The 17,113-nt window shown below is 35.6% G+C and overlaps 1 protein-coding gene across 1 annotated transcript in view; it reads right to left on the bottom strand.

Moving 5' to 3' along the window:
• Positions 1-17,113, bottom strand: part of NAA15 (N-alpha-acetyltransferase 15, NatA auxiliary subunit) — a 41,026-nt gene that overhangs the window by 11,523 nt on the left and 12,390 nt on the right. Inside the window, exons 2-14 of the mRNA XM_021548530.3 lie at positions 14,686-14,770; positions 13,748-13,852; positions 12,999-13,156; positions 11,161-11,295; positions 10,845-10,998; positions 8,392-8,511; positions 7,644-7,739; positions 7,397-7,503; positions 6,912-6,984; positions 6,034-6,203; positions 5,362-5,514; positions 3,281-3,409; positions 642-855 (exon numbers count right to left, since the gene is read on the bottom strand). Coding sequence (XP_021404205.1) covers positions 642-855; positions 3,281-3,409; positions 5,362-5,514; positions 6,034-6,203; positions 6,912-6,984; positions 7,397-7,503; positions 7,644-7,739; positions 8,392-8,511; positions 10,845-10,998; positions 11,161-11,295; positions 12,999-13,156; positions 13,748-13,852; positions 14,686-14,770 — 1,699 coding nt within the window. The remainder of the gene's footprint in view (positions 1-641; positions 856-3,280; positions 3,410-5,361; positions 5,515-6,033; positions 6,204-6,911; positions 6,985-7,396; positions 7,504-7,643; positions 7,740-8,391; positions 8,512-10,844; positions 10,999-11,160; positions 11,296-12,998; positions 13,157-13,747; positions 13,853-14,685; positions 14,771-17,113) is intronic.

Here is a 17,113-nt window from a genome sequence, read left to right as displayed (position 1 = left end):
ATGCTGATGCTTTGTAATTCACAAATTCCTTGTGGAATCAGGGGACACAAATTAAAATAGCATACTGAGATGAAAAATACTAAAACTTGACAATTTCCTCTTAAAGGATCCTCTATTTGTACCATTTGAGATGCCCCAAGCCATAACTGCTTAAGCTGCTCTCAAATCAGAAATGAGAGGGGGGGAAAAAAATACACTATTTAAACATTATTTTTTACATCAGAAGCAAGAGACGATAAAATTTAACTTTCTACCTAGTGAAAATTCTACACACTGATAAAATGCTTAAAAAGCAACTACTAAGTACATCTGCTTCACTCTCCTGTTCCATGGACAAACCACTATGAGAATTCATGTTTTTGTAGTCATTCTGTACCACAAACATTTGTACTTAAGAAGTACAACTCTCATTACAAACCCATCATTGTTCTGCAATAACCACAATAAGAGCATACATTAGTTTAATTTCCAGCAAAACATCTACTTTACCATGCAGTTTAAGCTGCAATTTGCCAACTTTGAATTGTGTAGAAATCTGTTTTTGGCTACCACAGTTGACAACCATAATGAATGCCAGGTCTTCCTAAAATACCCACTAATTAGTGAAATTTCATGATGAATAAATCCTGAGGGTTGAATACCTGTATCAGCCTCATGTTCCTTATTTTCATCTGTTAGGGGATTATCATGAAGTTTCAAATAGATCTCTATGGCAATCTGTGCTGCTTTGAAGTAGAAAGGATGTTGTCGAAGCACATCTTCTAGTTTTAACAAATCCACGTAAGACCTAAGGGTGATCTTCCTCATACAGTAAGTATGGAAGTCAAACTGGTCATCCGTTATTTCTACAAAATGCTATCAAAATGTAACATAACATTAGTTAGTAAGTATTAACAATGAGATACTAACCTGGACTTTCAAAATAATCAATTAGTAAAAGCCTACTGTTTGACAAATACAACCTAACTATTAGAAACGTTAACAAAACCCTCCAGGAATAAAATCATGGTGAAAAGAACAGAAGGCATCTTAGCCCAGAACCAAAACACATCCAATTTCAGTCTCTTAAAAGTAACTACCTCTAAGAATTTCCAGTTTAACAAAGGTTCTATAGCCACTGCATTCAAACATCATTTTAGGAGCTTTTCTTCTATGAACTGCTCTATTTTTTTTTCATTCAAAACTAGAATATTGATTTCCACTAAATACTATGGCAATGAATCCACACTTAAATGAGACATGATGTGAGAAAGTACTTTATTTTGTTCAAGATCTGCTTTCCACACTATCTAACGTCCCTTTGTTTTTGTTTGAGAAGCAGTGAAAAGTCATTCCCCTGCTGAACTTCTCCAAGTACTTATGATCTCATATAACTTTATCCTAAACTCAGCTTTGTTTGTCAAAGCTCAGGATTGCAGAGTAAGCACAACAAGCTAATTGCAGACTCTTCCTTTGGAAGTTACCCCACAGCAGGTGTTTTACTAGCACATTTTTTAAGAAGGTGTGACACTCAGATGTAAACAATGTGACAGATTTACATAATGGAAGAAAAGCACTACTTCTCGAGTTTTAATTCCTCACACGTCCTTTTGACTGCTGCTCCACATCTGCACAGAAGTTCTTGCAGCATTATATGTAATGGTTTCAGGATTCCTGAGCAGCAATAATTATTGTAAGACCTTTTACTACTTATGCATAGGCAGAGAATTTGTTGAATTTGTTGACTATGCTGTTTAACACTATTATTTCATGGGCTGCTTAATCATTCAGTGCTGAGACAGAGCAGGTGTTGTCTTTGCAGTTCTCAGTCTGTTTCTGTGATCATGTACTGATGAAATAATGAAGACTCTATGGAGATGCCTTAGTAATCTCCATCATAAACTACTTTTCTTGCAAAAGCTGATTATTTGCTCCTACTCAGTTTTCACACTAATCAGCTATTAAATCCATGAGATCAACTTCCCTACTTTTTCTGAGACAGTTTAGATCCTTTATGGTGCAAAGTATGAGATAAAAAGTACTTCTGAAAACCAGAACACATTTTATCAACTAGACTGCCCCCTTCGCATAACTGGCCTCTCTAAAAGATTTAGAAGGCATTGCTTTTTCTTACAAAAGCTTTGTTGATGCTTTCCGAATTCAACCTATTTGCTTATCTTATTGTTGAACTTTACGACACCTTCAATTAATCCAATAAATAAATAAACTATAGTGACTTAAATCCTTAGGAATTTTTTTTGGTGGCTTAAGTTTTCACTTTATTTGCTGACCTCTTCTGTTCCCCAAGACAATTTAAAAGACTAATAGGTTTTTACACAAAAAAAATTTACACTAATTTATTTAAAGGATTTGTGCAAATAAAATACACTCCTGGCAAATCACAAACTGGTGTGGATCAGAAGGGACCTCAAAGACCATCTGTTTCCAACCCTCTACCATAGGCAGGGACACCTTTCACCAGACCAGGTTACTGTGATAATTTTACATTGCTTTTTTCAAATCAGAGGATATTCCAGAGCTGAGTCCTCCTTGCAAAAGAGCAGCAATGCTGAAATCCCCTAACACCTCTCTATCTGCAAAGAGGCACAGCTTCCTACTAAGTTCTGCTCTTTCAGCACTTCTTTTACACCCTCAGCTCTCTGGTCTTTTTTCTAGACTTTAATGTACTTTAAAAAAAAAAAAATCCATACCTGCTTTTTTTTAAAGCTGTGCATCCAAAGTTTTGTTCTTTACATCACTATGGATATGTACATTTAATGTGTAAGTATCGCCCCTTTTTACTAAAATTTCTATTTTAAGAAGTCTTTATTTTTGCAATAGCTTCCTTTAAACTGTAGTGGTTTTTTTTTAATGAGAAAATAGTTAATATTTTTGGTAATATTTTAAACATCTATTATGTACCTCTGAAACAGTGCCTTAATAGTAACTGAGATCTGTCCTTTACTTTAAGGATGGGCTTGTCAGCTCATCCACTTATTTTTGGATTTCAAGTGCACATACTCTCTTCACTTGTATCTAAATACCCATTTCTTATATACATTGCCAGAACTAAGATTATTTTTGACAGTTTTCTCCTCTCATCTGGATCTTTAAGTAACTTTATAAAATCCTTTCAGAATGCACAGTTTACAATGGCACTTTTATAAACTTGCTAGCAACCAACATGAAATCCCTCCTGAAGCTACATGAAATGCGTCCTTACTGCTCAGGAAAGTAACATATCAGCACAGTAAACTTAAACCAGTGTTTTCTAATCTAAGTCATTGAGCTGAATACGTACTCTCTCAATTTCATGGCATTTCTTAAGTGCTTCTCCAAATTTGTTCATTGCCTTGTAGGCTTGTGCACATTCTGTCTGAAACCACATGCACTGCATTTCATTAAGGTTCTCTACTGCCGAAGTTCCTTCCTAAAAGCAAAAACAGTATTATATAAAAAATAATTCTCACTGGATTCATCAACTGCTATTTCTTTTATCTTGTTCTAATTAAAAACACAAATAAAGAAAATGAATGTTAAATCTCAGAACTGAAGTCTTGAAAGTTGGAAATGCCACACTTAAAAATTGATTAGCTTTGTCGATTAATATAAAAACACAAATATAAAAATCTTTGTTACACATATTGGAAGAGTCAGAAAGACACAATGAAGAACCAGGTAGTGACCATTTCCTTTTGACTACTCATCTTTAGATTAGGAGAGACCTTCTTTCAGTGTTTTTAATACTGTGTGCACATAAGTAACACATGGCAGCATGGAAAAATGGCAGAAAAGTTCTAGCCCATAATAAGACACTGACACCTGCAGGAAACCCTGCAGGATTTTATTTTTCCCCTCAACTAAAATTGCCATCTGCATTTTTCAGAGAACTGCTGATTGAGATAAGCATCCTCACAGTAGTAGATGATTATTTCTAATGCAATCAGTACTAGAGAGAAGGGGATTACAGTTGTCTTTCAAATCTGATATTTATATATACTTGCACAGATCCATAGAATTTAGCAATGAAAGAGAAAGGCAGTTTTCAAAACAGCCTGATTTAGGCAACTGAAAATGAGGAAAAAGTGCCAGTTCTATTTTCATTATGCTTAATCTAAAACTTCTCTAATTATTGTTTTTTAATTAAGAAGCCTGTATTTGAGCAATAGATATAAGATCAAATGGAGATAAGTAAGATTTCTAAAGAGCAACATCATCCAATTGTTTCAATATTTCTCAAGTTCAGTTTTAGGTAACTGGTATGCTTCTTTTTCACCATCATCTTAGATCTGCTTAAGGCATTGAGGGAGGTCAAATTAACCTAAATTCATATGGGTTTGCATCAAAACTCAAACAGAAAGCTACTGAGCATACATAAAACAGAACTTCCCCTCCCCTCATGTCTGCCTGCACATAGCCTTCATTTCACAAGAGCCTTCAGGTTTCCTTTATAAACACCACTCTCCCTTCTCTCCATTTTACCTTACATTCCAGGTTTCTCCTGCTCCTTAAGAGAGGAGAAAAAAGGACAAACAAACATAAAAGGCTTTACTTTTGCAGGTAGATCCCAACTGTCTCCCATAGACAACACACAAATGACACTGCCAGTATTCCAAAACTGTAATTTGACAAATAGTCTGGGGAGACTGCACTGTTTTGACTTGCAGTTATGAAAGAATAATATCAAAGTAGGACATTTAAAGAAGTTACTAACCTGTGTGACCATCAAACCTATCAAAATGGGGCTACTGCAGGGACAAAAAGTGCTGCATGAAATTATGCAATTTCCATAACATTTTTCTTCCAAATAACTGGTCATGTGTAAGAACGTGGAAAAATAAAAGAAAAGAGGTGTAACATGCAGCTTTCCTTCATCAGTGATAAACAAGACTTGGGGATGAAACATTGTTCACACAAGGAAGACACCTCACAAAGGCTCTCAGCTGTTAGACACATAAAAATTATGTTCCAAGAGACATCTGAATTCTCTAACTTACTACCATTAGAAAAAAGAGTCATGGACAATTTTAACAGATCTTTCAAGTATTCTACAGAAGCAACATTAAACCCAAAGATTATTGTGTAAAAATTATTTTCTCTGAAGTTTTCTCTAAAACAGGCATGCTGTATTTTTCCTACCTAGAAAAAAATAACCAAATCCAAGCTTTATAGAATTTTCACTTATTCCTATGGAATCGTGCTTATCCAAGATTAATTAAAACCCTGTTAGGGACTACTGTAACTGAAGCAAGCAACCATAGTTGCTTTGAAACAGAATTTAAATATGATAGAGAAGCTGACTGCAAAGTTAATAACAAAAAGTTATTCAATAAGAGATTAGGCCCACATTATTCCAAAAACTTCTAATTAAGTGCAACAAACCCGTGTAAACTTAGAACACATTTCTTCTGCTTCTTTAATGGAGTTTGCTTTCAACATATATTTTGCACATTTGGAGTTGATAAATCTGTCTGCTGTGTCCAAAGCCTGAGCTTCATCCATCCACCTTGCAGCTTCTTTAATATTTCCAGCATGCTATAAAGATAGAAATTTAAATCAGATTGAGTAATTATAAAACATGCATGTTTATCTACTCACTGCTTGATATAAATAGGATTTTTTTAGACTTTTTAAGAATAAATAGCTTACTTCAAAAGCAATAGATCTTGAAAGAAAAAAAAAGCAGTTAAATACCTTTCCTCATTATGGAATTTTACTGGTCTTTAGCACTGAATGTTTTCCTGAAAATGCTTAAAGAACCAGTTTGGATAATTCCATTCTGATACAAAATCATAGCACACCCTGAGAAATTGTTTTAAGCAGCTAAAAAAACAGGGGCTAAGAACAGATGAAAGACTCAATCTAATTTATCAGTGTGATTTTTAAACTGAGAATTCACATTTTGCTACACATTTCTCCCTTACTGAGTGTGGCTTTTTCAAATGCAGCAGAAAACCCCATCTTAAGTATCTAAACAATACCCTTACCTAGAAACTCACTAGAATTCCTAAAAAATGAATAACCTTTGGTCACTAAGAATAAAGCCAAACTTACCTTATAGATTTTTGCCTTCACAAGGAAGAGTTCTATCAAAGTGGGAGTACTTTCTATAGCAGCATTTATATATTCTAGAGCCAGGGATGGCAGTCCAATTTTATCATAATGCTGAGCCAAATAATACTGGACCCAGAGTAAAGTGGTTGGAGGTTCTTCCTTCCCATCATCTGGCAGGAGTAAAATGGAGAGAGGTTGTTTGTTCTGTTTATTACTAAAACAACACACCAGCAGTAGAATGCTCTAAACACAGCCACTGAAGTTATTTCTGCCTCTCTATCAGACCTAGGAGAGCTTTTGAACAACTGGCTCCAGGTACATACACGAGCTTTTAAGTCTATCCAAGACCTAGGAATATACTGCTCCCTTCTCCTTGTGTGGTTTTCAGGAAAAGGGTTATCAACTTCAGGTCAAAGGGAGGTGCTCCCTGTTCTAAGTATTTCCTTAGGGCAGACAGATATGCAAAACCTCCAAGAACACAAAACCTAGTCCCCACCAAAAGCTCCAGAACAACACCTCTCCTTGAAGATTGCACTATCAGTATATTTGCCTTTTGTTTGGCATTTCTGTAGTTATAGGTTTGACACAGCTTTCAAACTTCAGCTTCCTGAACAGCGATAAACTTGAGAATAGCATACTTGAACTCAAAACTGCTGAGAGATGACTAAAGTCATGGATCCAGAAAAAAGTTTAGAACAAGTGACTATATTTTGAATACAGACTTTATATTTGCCAGCTACAGTTCAGTTCTCTGTTAGGGGAAAACCAGAAAAAACCCACATCACCTCTGTTTCTTCACTCTCTATTTCCCCACCTCTGATACACAGCACTTACAAACAGGCAGTACTTGCACGAAGCCCAACAGTCTCAGCACTCACCATTTGGGTTAAATAACCTGCAGCTTCTTAGAGAGGTTTCATAACCTATCACGAGCTCTTCTATAATTGCCACCTACACATGCAAGACGAGACACAGAAAAAATAATCTGTAGGCCAGATAATATATTATTTCAAATTGAGCTACATGGTGTTACCCAAACTAGTTATTTTGGTAAGAAAACTCTGCAATAACCTGAATTACATTACATTTGAGAATGCACCCAATCTCACTCTAATGTTAACAAATTATAACTAGGCCTCCCTTGGTGAACACTTACACAGCTTAGAATTACTAAATCTTAAGTTTTCTACATTTACCAACTTGACACATGTATTTACAACATATGTACTTTTTTCTCTCCACTATATCAGGTCATCTAAAGCAGTGCTGATGAAGAGAACATTGAAGAAAAATGGTTTCCTTCATCTCTTCAATACACCACAGTTATGAGGTAGAATATGTAAAAACCAGTTAGAACACTCACCTTCTCCTTGTCTTTATATAATGATCTCAAAGTATTGAAGACTGGTGGGCAACCTTTGCTGAAATTCATCCTTAAGAACTTGTCCAGACATTCCTTAAACTTTTCACCTTGAGAGGAAAAAGACCTGTTGATTTTGTTTTACCAGACATTACTCATCAATTGCAGATTGTTTATACTGTTAAATCAGAATCTAAGAAAAACAAATGTTGATCAGCAACATTCGCTGCTCAGCAAAAAATGCACTTACCAGACAAAAAGTTTAATGGTAATCTTCTTGGAACTAGTCCCCTTGGGTATTTAGTCCAGGCCTCTTCATAGATCTTTAGTCTCTCCATCATATTAGCTGGAAGAGAATTTTACAGTTTACTTTCCCCTTCCATTCTCACAAGAAGGAAAGGGGGGGCAGGGAACATGATTTATACCTGACTAAAAAAAGAAACAGAATAAATAGAAACTACATATATATACACACACATATATATACACACACATAATATATATAATAGCTATATCCTTCCTAAAGAACAGAATTTCTTCCTTATTAAAACTAATGAACTGAATGACTCCAAAGTACACAGTATCTGTTAATTCCTCTTCCAGCACTAGAATACTAACTGCTTATCTCTCATCTTAAAAAGAGATCCTGCCTTATTGCTGTCTAAAACCTTCAAAGAAGACAATTCAGTTGTATTAACTACAACATAAGATTAAGATAAGAGAGAAAATAAAGGAAAAATTCAAAATTAAAACTAAGAAAAAATTCTATTCTTTCAATCACATGCAAATATTATTGCATTTTTACAATTATATGATTTTAGATAAGACAAGGTAACAACAATGCAAGATATATGTACACACTATGACTAAAAAGCAGTATTTAAATGGAGACTTTCAAAATAATAGTTTTAGTATTTAAACCAATGCAAGCTTTTCATACACATATTAATTTTAAATATGCAGAAAAAACTTATTTACTACAAATATCATATCATTACCTGGCTTCAGTGCCTTTTCTAAGCCTTTGTAGTAAGCCCAGTTTTCAGGATTTCTTTCTTGCAGTCCCTTGTAGACTTCAACTGCTTCTTCAAGTCTGCCAAGCTGAAGCAGGAGTTCTCCTGTGTTAAAAACAAGATGTTTTAAATCAAGGTAACAAGATAATAAAGCAGTGTAACATTTATCACTCTACAGTAAAAGACTGGATAATCCATAACTCCATGCAGATTCTAATTTCATAGGAAAAAATAAGCACTACATATAGCATTAAAGCTAGTTGACAGATATGCTTTTACTTTAACAATAGCTGATATTATAGCAAGATTTTACAGCTCGGCCTGTAATTCCTGAAACTTACTTGAAAATTTAATGCAAAATGCAAGTGGTTTGTTTTTTCTTCCTCACTTACTGACTTGACTGGTTACTTTAAGTGCAGCTTTTACTGCAGAAGGCAATTAAAAGCAGAACATGGTATTTGACATATACAGCATCTTGAAAACCAAACAAATCGCAGAGCTACAAGTAAGAGAATGTTCTTCAATCTGGTATTTCATGAAACTAACTTCAGTGTTTTTAATCAAGCCATTTATTAGATTAATGAATTGTCAAGATTATGCAAACAATTTTCCTTTTCATAATACTGCAATACAAATTAAAATTGATAATGCAAAGATTAGGTCTAACAATTGTATAAGCATCTTTGTTAATGTTGGAACTGCAACAAGAGTAAATTTCCCATTTCACAATGGAAAACTATTTTACAAAACTTTGTTATTGGCAAATGTTAGGCATGAACAGATTACACAACAGAGGTGAACAATGTTCTAGACTAAGGTAAGATTTTTTACCCAGTTTAAAGAGGAAAATGCAAATTTGCCTTTCTTCTTCCCTATGTCACACAATTAACATGCAGTTTTGTCAAGAGATGCTGCTTTTCACAGTTAGAGTAAATTGAGGAGTACACACACAATCTAGTGTCCAGGAAAACATCAGTAATTTACTCACTGAGAATGACAGAATTGGGAAAATAAACCTCAAATTCTTTCTCTGAGGTGAAAGTTATTTTTTTCCTCTACCAGCAGCAAATGCCAATACCAGTTTCAGTGTTTTTCAGCTGTACTTCAGCCACAGGGGCTTTTGCATGTGTGCCTAAAACTTGCACACACTCATTTATTACAATGCTTGTCCAGAGAATACACAGCAGCCAAGCCAATCCAAACAACACACTGGGAGCTGTGCCCAAAAACATTAATCACTTGAACCCTGTTGAAAGTATGCAGATTGCAAAGAGTATTTTCATCCTTTTGTCTAGTATAGGGGGTTTACTTCTAATGAAGGCCTATTTGAAAAACCTATTTCAACCCAAACTTTGGACCTTCAAACGCTATGTATGTCACATAGCACATCAACACAAAGAACATAAAGTATGTCAAAATATCCTTCAGATAAAAAAATAAAGTCACAAAAAAACCACTCCCACCCTCAAACGTCCCACTACTGTGTTTCAAAAATTATCTGTGATACTGTAGTCTCTATATCCATCTCCTTTTATATGCAAATCAAGTAAGATATTCAGCTACCATGGAGAGTCATCTGCAATCAATCTCCTTGAGGAAGCACCACACCTCCCATAATACTGTCACTGCTCAATTCCTATGTTCCTTTTGCAAGACAGTGAGATTGCTATTAGCAGAAATAGGGAACTAGCTACAACATCTACACGAACAAACTAGAGTGAAAGGATTTATTCTCTTTTCTTTAAGCAACAATCTAAACAGATTCCAGTGTGGGCCAAGAACAAGCACTATCTCCAATAGATTGTCACAGAAAGACTGCACAAGCTTCCAGCAGAAGAACAAAGCATGATTTAAGAAAGTGCACCTGTTAATAGAGCTGTTAAAATGAACTTTTATCACTCTGCAATTCTATCTAGGGAATATAAGCCACACTATTGTATTGATCTGTTAGAGTACTATACACCAGGTTTATAATAACACAACAGAACCTATGCTAGCCTCATTAAAGAGCCTATTTCTATATGCTAAAAGGGTGACTTGAGTACATTTGAAAGCCTTCTGCTGTACCAAAAATGATTCTTCCTTTTCAGCACATGGTGTCCTTGTCAGGGCCACTATCAAAGCTCCAACAGCACAGGTCTGGGTACATTAGTCAGACAGAACTTCCGGACATCAATTTAGGATCTCCTGTCTGAAACACCTGTTAGCTTAAAAGTTTCAGAACAGTATGTCTGTACCTCACTGATGTCTTACCAATCTGGGACAAGAGCGTGACAGTGACACAATAAGCTGCGAGACAAGCAATCCTTTACAATAGCAAAATTAAATAAATTAAGCTAAAAACAAATCTGAGTTCCAAAAGATGGGAAAAGCTGTCAGTATAGACATCCCATTGTATGCTATGTGTTTAAATGTATCTTCAGAAAGTCAGTAATTACCTTTCGTTTCTTCAACAGCCAGTTTATCGCAGATCTGCTTTTCATAGGTACAAAGATGCTCCAAAGCTTCTTTAAAAAGCCCTGCTTCCCGGAGGACCTGATTTTGATAGAGCAGCAGTTCACTGTACTCATAGTCCACTTTGTCAGGTGATGTCTACATAAGAAAGCCACACACAGGACACAGATTAGCCTTCTAATTCTAAAATTTGGGATCAAACTCATTAAACTAAAGAAACTGCATTAAGTTTCTCATCATGAATGGAATGTTTTTGGTTTAAGCAACACTCCATATACCAATTTCATGTTCTCCTCTTACCTGCTGTGTCTTCCTAAATTCCTCTAAAATTTTTGCTGCCATTTCATAGTCTTCCAGCAAATGGTAAGCAATGGCATAACCAATCCATGATGCTCGCTGTGCAGGTCGGAGCTGAAGCAACTGGTATCTTGTTTCCTGCAAAAAAAGTAGCTGCTAATTTTCCTGACTTTACTCTGATACTCTGTAGAATCCATTAGGCAATATTCTGTCTTCAGTATTCTAGTATTTAGGAAGTCACTGTGAAATAGTTTCCTATAGGCCTTTTATTAAACAGAGAAAGAATAAACTTTGAATTGCAATGGTGTTCACTGAATTAAAAAAAATAAGCCTTCACAAAATAACATGTCCAACCAAATCCTGATGAGTCAGACTAATTTTGTTAATGTATGACACACATGCTTTTCCCGTCTAACCACTTATGAACAGAAAGTAATTAAGGATACTTGGTTTGAAAATACAGGAACATTTACCAGTGTTTCAAATTAACCTTGAAAGTACATATGTATTTAAATAATTGCCTTAGGCAATACAGGTCACGCAATCACATCCCTATTCTTTGGCAAGAGGGTAATTACAGCTGGAAAAGACAACAGATTTGCTTGGTATCATGCAATTTTAACCTGAGGAAAATGCTATAACTTGTTTTCTTATAGACTGCTGAAAGGCATTTTCAAGTAAGTTAAAGGAAAAAAGTTACTTCCTATTGAAAATGCCTAAACTGTCAGAAGTAGGGATTAACAAAGAATTAAAACTAGTTACAGCTGTTTTAATAGAATGATGATCACCCAAAGTATTTTGAAGTAGGAGAGGCTGGAATTTAAGGTAAAGGAAAAAAATCCAACCAAAACACAATCTTATTCCCAGTTTTGAGACCAAATTCATATTCTTCAGAAACCACCTTATAATTAGGCATGAACTACTGACTCCTAAGCATTCTGTAACCATGTGTTACTTGTATGTTCAGAGAGTACAAAATTTGTATTCACATTTCTCCAGAGGCCAATAAAATAGAAATTTGCAAAAACATTTTGCAAATGTGCATTTTGGCATCCACTAAGTTTTAATTATCTTGTCTTGGCAAGACCGGAACGAAATTTATAAATGAAAAAATCAGTGATTAAGAATTGTCCTGACTCAGGAATAAGATCTCTGAGGACCTGTGCTAGCTGATGGTTCCACACAACTCTGAGCACAGAATTTGCTCCTGGGTATACTAATGTTACCCTAATTTGAAAAGGAAATACTACATTAAGAAACCAACTCATGTGTTTTAAATAGCAAACTTTATAGAGGTGCAAGGGAAATCTAAAAAGATGAAAACCTGACCAAAAAATGGAGTTGTCACTCACTAATGCCCAAGTTGGCAAGGGACCAAAATATGATGTTTCATGCAGCACACTGCTAGTTCTGTTATTACCTCCTACTAAGAGAAAACGGGGGGGGGGGCCACTGATGTAAAGGTTGTAGTACAAAGTTACTAAAAAATACTAACTCCTTTGCCTGAATGAAAGTCACATTCTGAACACACTGCCTCTTACCTACAGGAATCCTTTCAAGAAAAAAGCAAGACTGGAGATTGTCTACAGCTGGGTTATACAGCATCAAAAAAACCCAATAAGGCAAGCAATTCTGCACTGAGTCGAAAATGCACAATTTAATTTGCCATTAAATCTTTGTATTTTATAGAAATTGCTCAGTAGCACATCTGCTTTTACTTTCATGAAGTATATGGTTTTAACCCTCTGGACTATTTTTTTTTTTTTTGAAGTGTCATTTATCAATCTGCCACCTTTGCTGCAGTTACTTAAATGATAAATAAATGCAGCATGAATACTCACCCTGTAACCTTCAAGATCCCTCATTTGAATCTGTAGCAGAGAAAGGTCTCTCAAGATTTGAAGATTGTCTTTGTCCCATTTCAGTGCATTTCTATAGCATTTGATAGCTTCATCATACTTCTTGTCTGACCTCTGAAGAAGGCCATAGACATGCCAACCTGGAAAACTCTATTAAGGCTTCCACTGAATTTGAGCAGGGACAAATAAGCTCCAACATGGCAGTGACAGAACAGCTGGCAACAAGCTCTCAAGCTGTTTTATAAATGGACAGGAACATTACCATTCTTTTTGTAGAAACTTTGCCAGTTATGGGTATGCAGTCTATATAAAATGCTGTAAATGTTATTTTTCACACACTGGGGGAGGAAATAAAGTAACAGGATTGCTGAAAACACTATAAGGCTTACTCAATCTCTTAAGTATATGACCAGTCTTTTTACAATGTAATAGCAACTACTCATGCTTCCAAAGCAAATCACATGCTTAATGCCCACCATGAGTTTACAGGTGCAGACTAATGATAAAAAATACACAAATGCATGCCAGAATAACATGTAAGCCCAACTGTGACTGTAAGGAGTGCAAAGCATCTGCCCTTTGGATAGCTTAGGCAAAAGACTTACTGGAAATTTAGAATTCTGAGCTTCCAGTTTGAAGTTTAAACTGGCTTTTGCTATCCTATAAATCAAGTATATGCAGAAATCAACCATTTCAAACCATCAGCAAAAGCCCTGTTTCAAAAAGGATACAGACATGACTCTTCAAGTCATTCCTTAGGCCTCTGCGCACAAGTTCATAAGCTTCCTCTTTCTTCCCTAGACAGTTCAGTGTTAGTCCCTTCATTGCCAAAGTTTCTAAGAAAGAAAAAAAAATATTAAATAAGTTATTTAATTTTTATTCATTTCATAGGTTATTCAGTTATTCATTTTCATAGGTTTTGAGCTCCATATAGCAACCCTAAACACAGTATAAATGCAAATCTAGATTCAGTTCTCACTATCAAGATTTCATTCTTTTCTCACCTGGAAAACTTTGCTGTCAAATTATTCATGTAAGTATATCATACACAGCAATAAACCTTTTATATTACTTCTATCAAAATATCAAGTCATGTTTTATTTTAAACCTGTCTGCTCTACAAGCTTTTGGAGATATTTTTTAACTACTCAAGTATTTATTCACAATTCTGTTATTTCTACACATACACCCATACCAAAGTAGTTGCAAAAAACCCACAAAGCATTTCTGAATAGTGCAAAGAGACTTTCATTAAATATTAAGAGCTGACTAAAAATACATCTAAGAAATAAATACCTTTTTCTTCTTTAAAAATATTAATATTTCTCCAGAAAAGTAGTAGCCCACAAAGCTGACAGAATACTGAACAATATTCAGCCTCTTTTGTTTTTCACTTTTATCCGAGTGAATATCAATTTCCCAGGAAAAGTGATTTAATTAATGCATACTTGTACTAGGAAATTTGCACCATGAATCTTAGACTTGACTGATAAAGAATGGGAAGCTGTGACTACTGGTAAGATCTTACCAACAGTAAGCTTAATACGCATGTTTCTGGATGCTCTTATTGCTTTATGAGCAAAAAGTTAACAGTGAAGGGGTATAAAACATTAAAATAATTACTGTTAAGTACAGTGAAAAACAGAGCACATGCCATTTGAAAACTTACCTCCATGTTCTGCAAACTTGGGATTGGAAAGGATCTGTTTACAGAACTTCAGCCCATTTCTATACTGCTTATGTTCATAACACCTCTGTTGAAAAAAAATAAGTTTATTCAAAAAATTTAGAGAGGAAGTATTTATGCAAGTCTGAAATGAAGCATGAGTACAGGTAAAGATTTTAGAAAATGTACTAATATTTATGAATCCTGTTTATTGAGCTTCCTATGTATAAAAATTCTTTCCATTGACAGGGGAAAAAAAAAAAGACATTAGCAACACCATGAGCTTAATGTATAAGTGAACACAGATTATCATACAGCAGGTTCTCAAGTAGGACACTAGAGGAAGTTTAAGTGCCTGAAGAGATTCAACTCTCCCTTAACACAAAAGCAAACCTTAGGTTGTAACACTGGTAATCACTGAACCCACTCTGGTCAGTTATCCTGAATAGAAACCCACGAGACAACCTCCAACAACCATACAAGCTGGAAAGACACATAAATCATTGGAACTTGGCTTAAACTACCTCTGAAAGCAACTCTTATGATGAGTTCCATTAGAACATATATCTCATGCATCCAAACTTTCAAATCTAGTATATAGTAACATTATCTTGCCATACTGAAAATTTAAACATTCCTCTGCGGTTTTCTCAGTCCAACTGTTTTGTCTGAGCCTCATTCATTATGTGAGGTGACCGCAATGCACAACAGCACACAGCATGAACTTTTAAAACCAGTTTTATTATTTTATTTATGTAAATGTACTTCTTGTGCTCATATTTAAATATAAGCCAAAAGAAGTAACATAAACACCAATTCATATATTTTAGGTTACTTTGGCAAATGCTTGGAAACTCTAACATTTAATTTTTTTGTAATGAAATTAACATTTATGAGCCCAGGAGTACAGGAGCACACACTGACTGAGCACCAATACAAATCCTATCAATCCTGTTACTAATTACAAAGTCATTCATAACAGGACCTCACTGACTCTGGTCGATTCATTCTGGTGGCAGGATGGCAGGCAGAGGTGTAAAACTTGGGTACAGCTCAAAGTTTTCAAGTCCTTCTAAATAAGTTGTTGCTCAGGACTCCATCTTTCCTCACACTGCTCCAAAGTAATTATCCAAGAGCATTTATAAGCACATATGGACACCATGTGTCCTCAAACCACTCTCAACAAATTATTTAGAAAAGGCAGACCTAGAAGGTCTTCCCTTCAAGCAGAAGGTTCTAAAAATAAAATGTTTAAGTTACATGAATGTTAGGGGAAACACTTAAAAAAGAAAATGACATATTTACAACGTCTGTGTTTTATGCTGCTCTTCATAATGAAAGATGCTGTTTAGTGTCTGGTTTTCTCTTGGAAATACCAACAATAAATTTGAAAGATGTAAAATAATGGCAAAACATTAAGTGCATGTATTATTTTCAAGTATTAAAGTCATAAAGCTGAAATAATATGATTGAAGCCCAAAATGCATCACAAACCACCTATCTTGCTCCCTCTACACTGTCACCACCCTTAGGAGAAAGGGAATTGCTCTCATGGAAAAGGAGGGAGAAGAAAGATGCCCAGAGAGAGCAAGCAAGATGTACTCAAAGAGGAACAGATCAACAAAATTAATTAGAATGGTTTTAACTTGAGCACACCTCCGAAGGCCATCTAGTTCCACCCACCCACTCCCATGGGCAGAAACACCTTTCACTATACCATGTTGTTCAAAGGCCCATCCAACCCTGACTTTGAACCCTTCCAAAAGATAACTCCCTCTGTTCACCAAGGACCGGAAAAGTCAGCACTGCAAAAGAACATTTTAGGGGTTAGGTAAGAGGAAATCTGTACAGGCAACTTTTTTTTTCCCCTATTAAACTTGACTGGGTATTACTTACACGTTCTAGTCATTATCAGCTTTCAAGTAGCTGGCTGAGTCACTATAATCAGCACCACTCAGTGCTGACAGACTTTTTTTTTTTTTTTTTTTTTAATTGAAACCATCAGTCATAAATGTTACCAGCCAGGCCTCCTCCCTGAAAAGTAGAGCCACCACTTGCCCCCACCCAGGTAGTTGTGAAAGCAGCAGAACCTGTCACAGAACTGGTGCTGCCACAGGAACCGAAGAATGTGTCTGCAGTGTAACTAAGGCACTGTCACAAGCAGATGGGGCACTCTGGGGCTTTGAGTACAGCTTGCTCAAATGCTGGCTATGAATGGGATGCCTTGTCACTAAATGGTTCCATTTGATGTACTCTAACAACCAGGCTCTCACCTTGAGGTTTAGGCAAAGTCATATGGAATACATGCTAGAGATGGGAAGTGTTTGCACATAAAATTTTCTAGGGTGATACAGAGGTTATAATGCAAGGTAGGTTGGAACAGAGCAAACTCACTGAAAATTGTAACAAATTCTTCCTTTAAGCTTCATGG

Source organism: Lonchura striata, chromosome 4 (genome assembly GCF_046129695.1).
Source record: "Lonchura striata isolate bLonStr1 chromosome 4, bLonStr1.mat, whole genome shotgun sequence".
Classification (NCBI taxonomy): Eukaryota; Metazoa; Chordata; class Aves; order Passeriformes; family Estrildidae; genus Lonchura; species Lonchura striata.
Note: the sequence above shows the minus strand (reverse complement) of the source record. Positions and strands in the feature narration are given on the sequence as shown.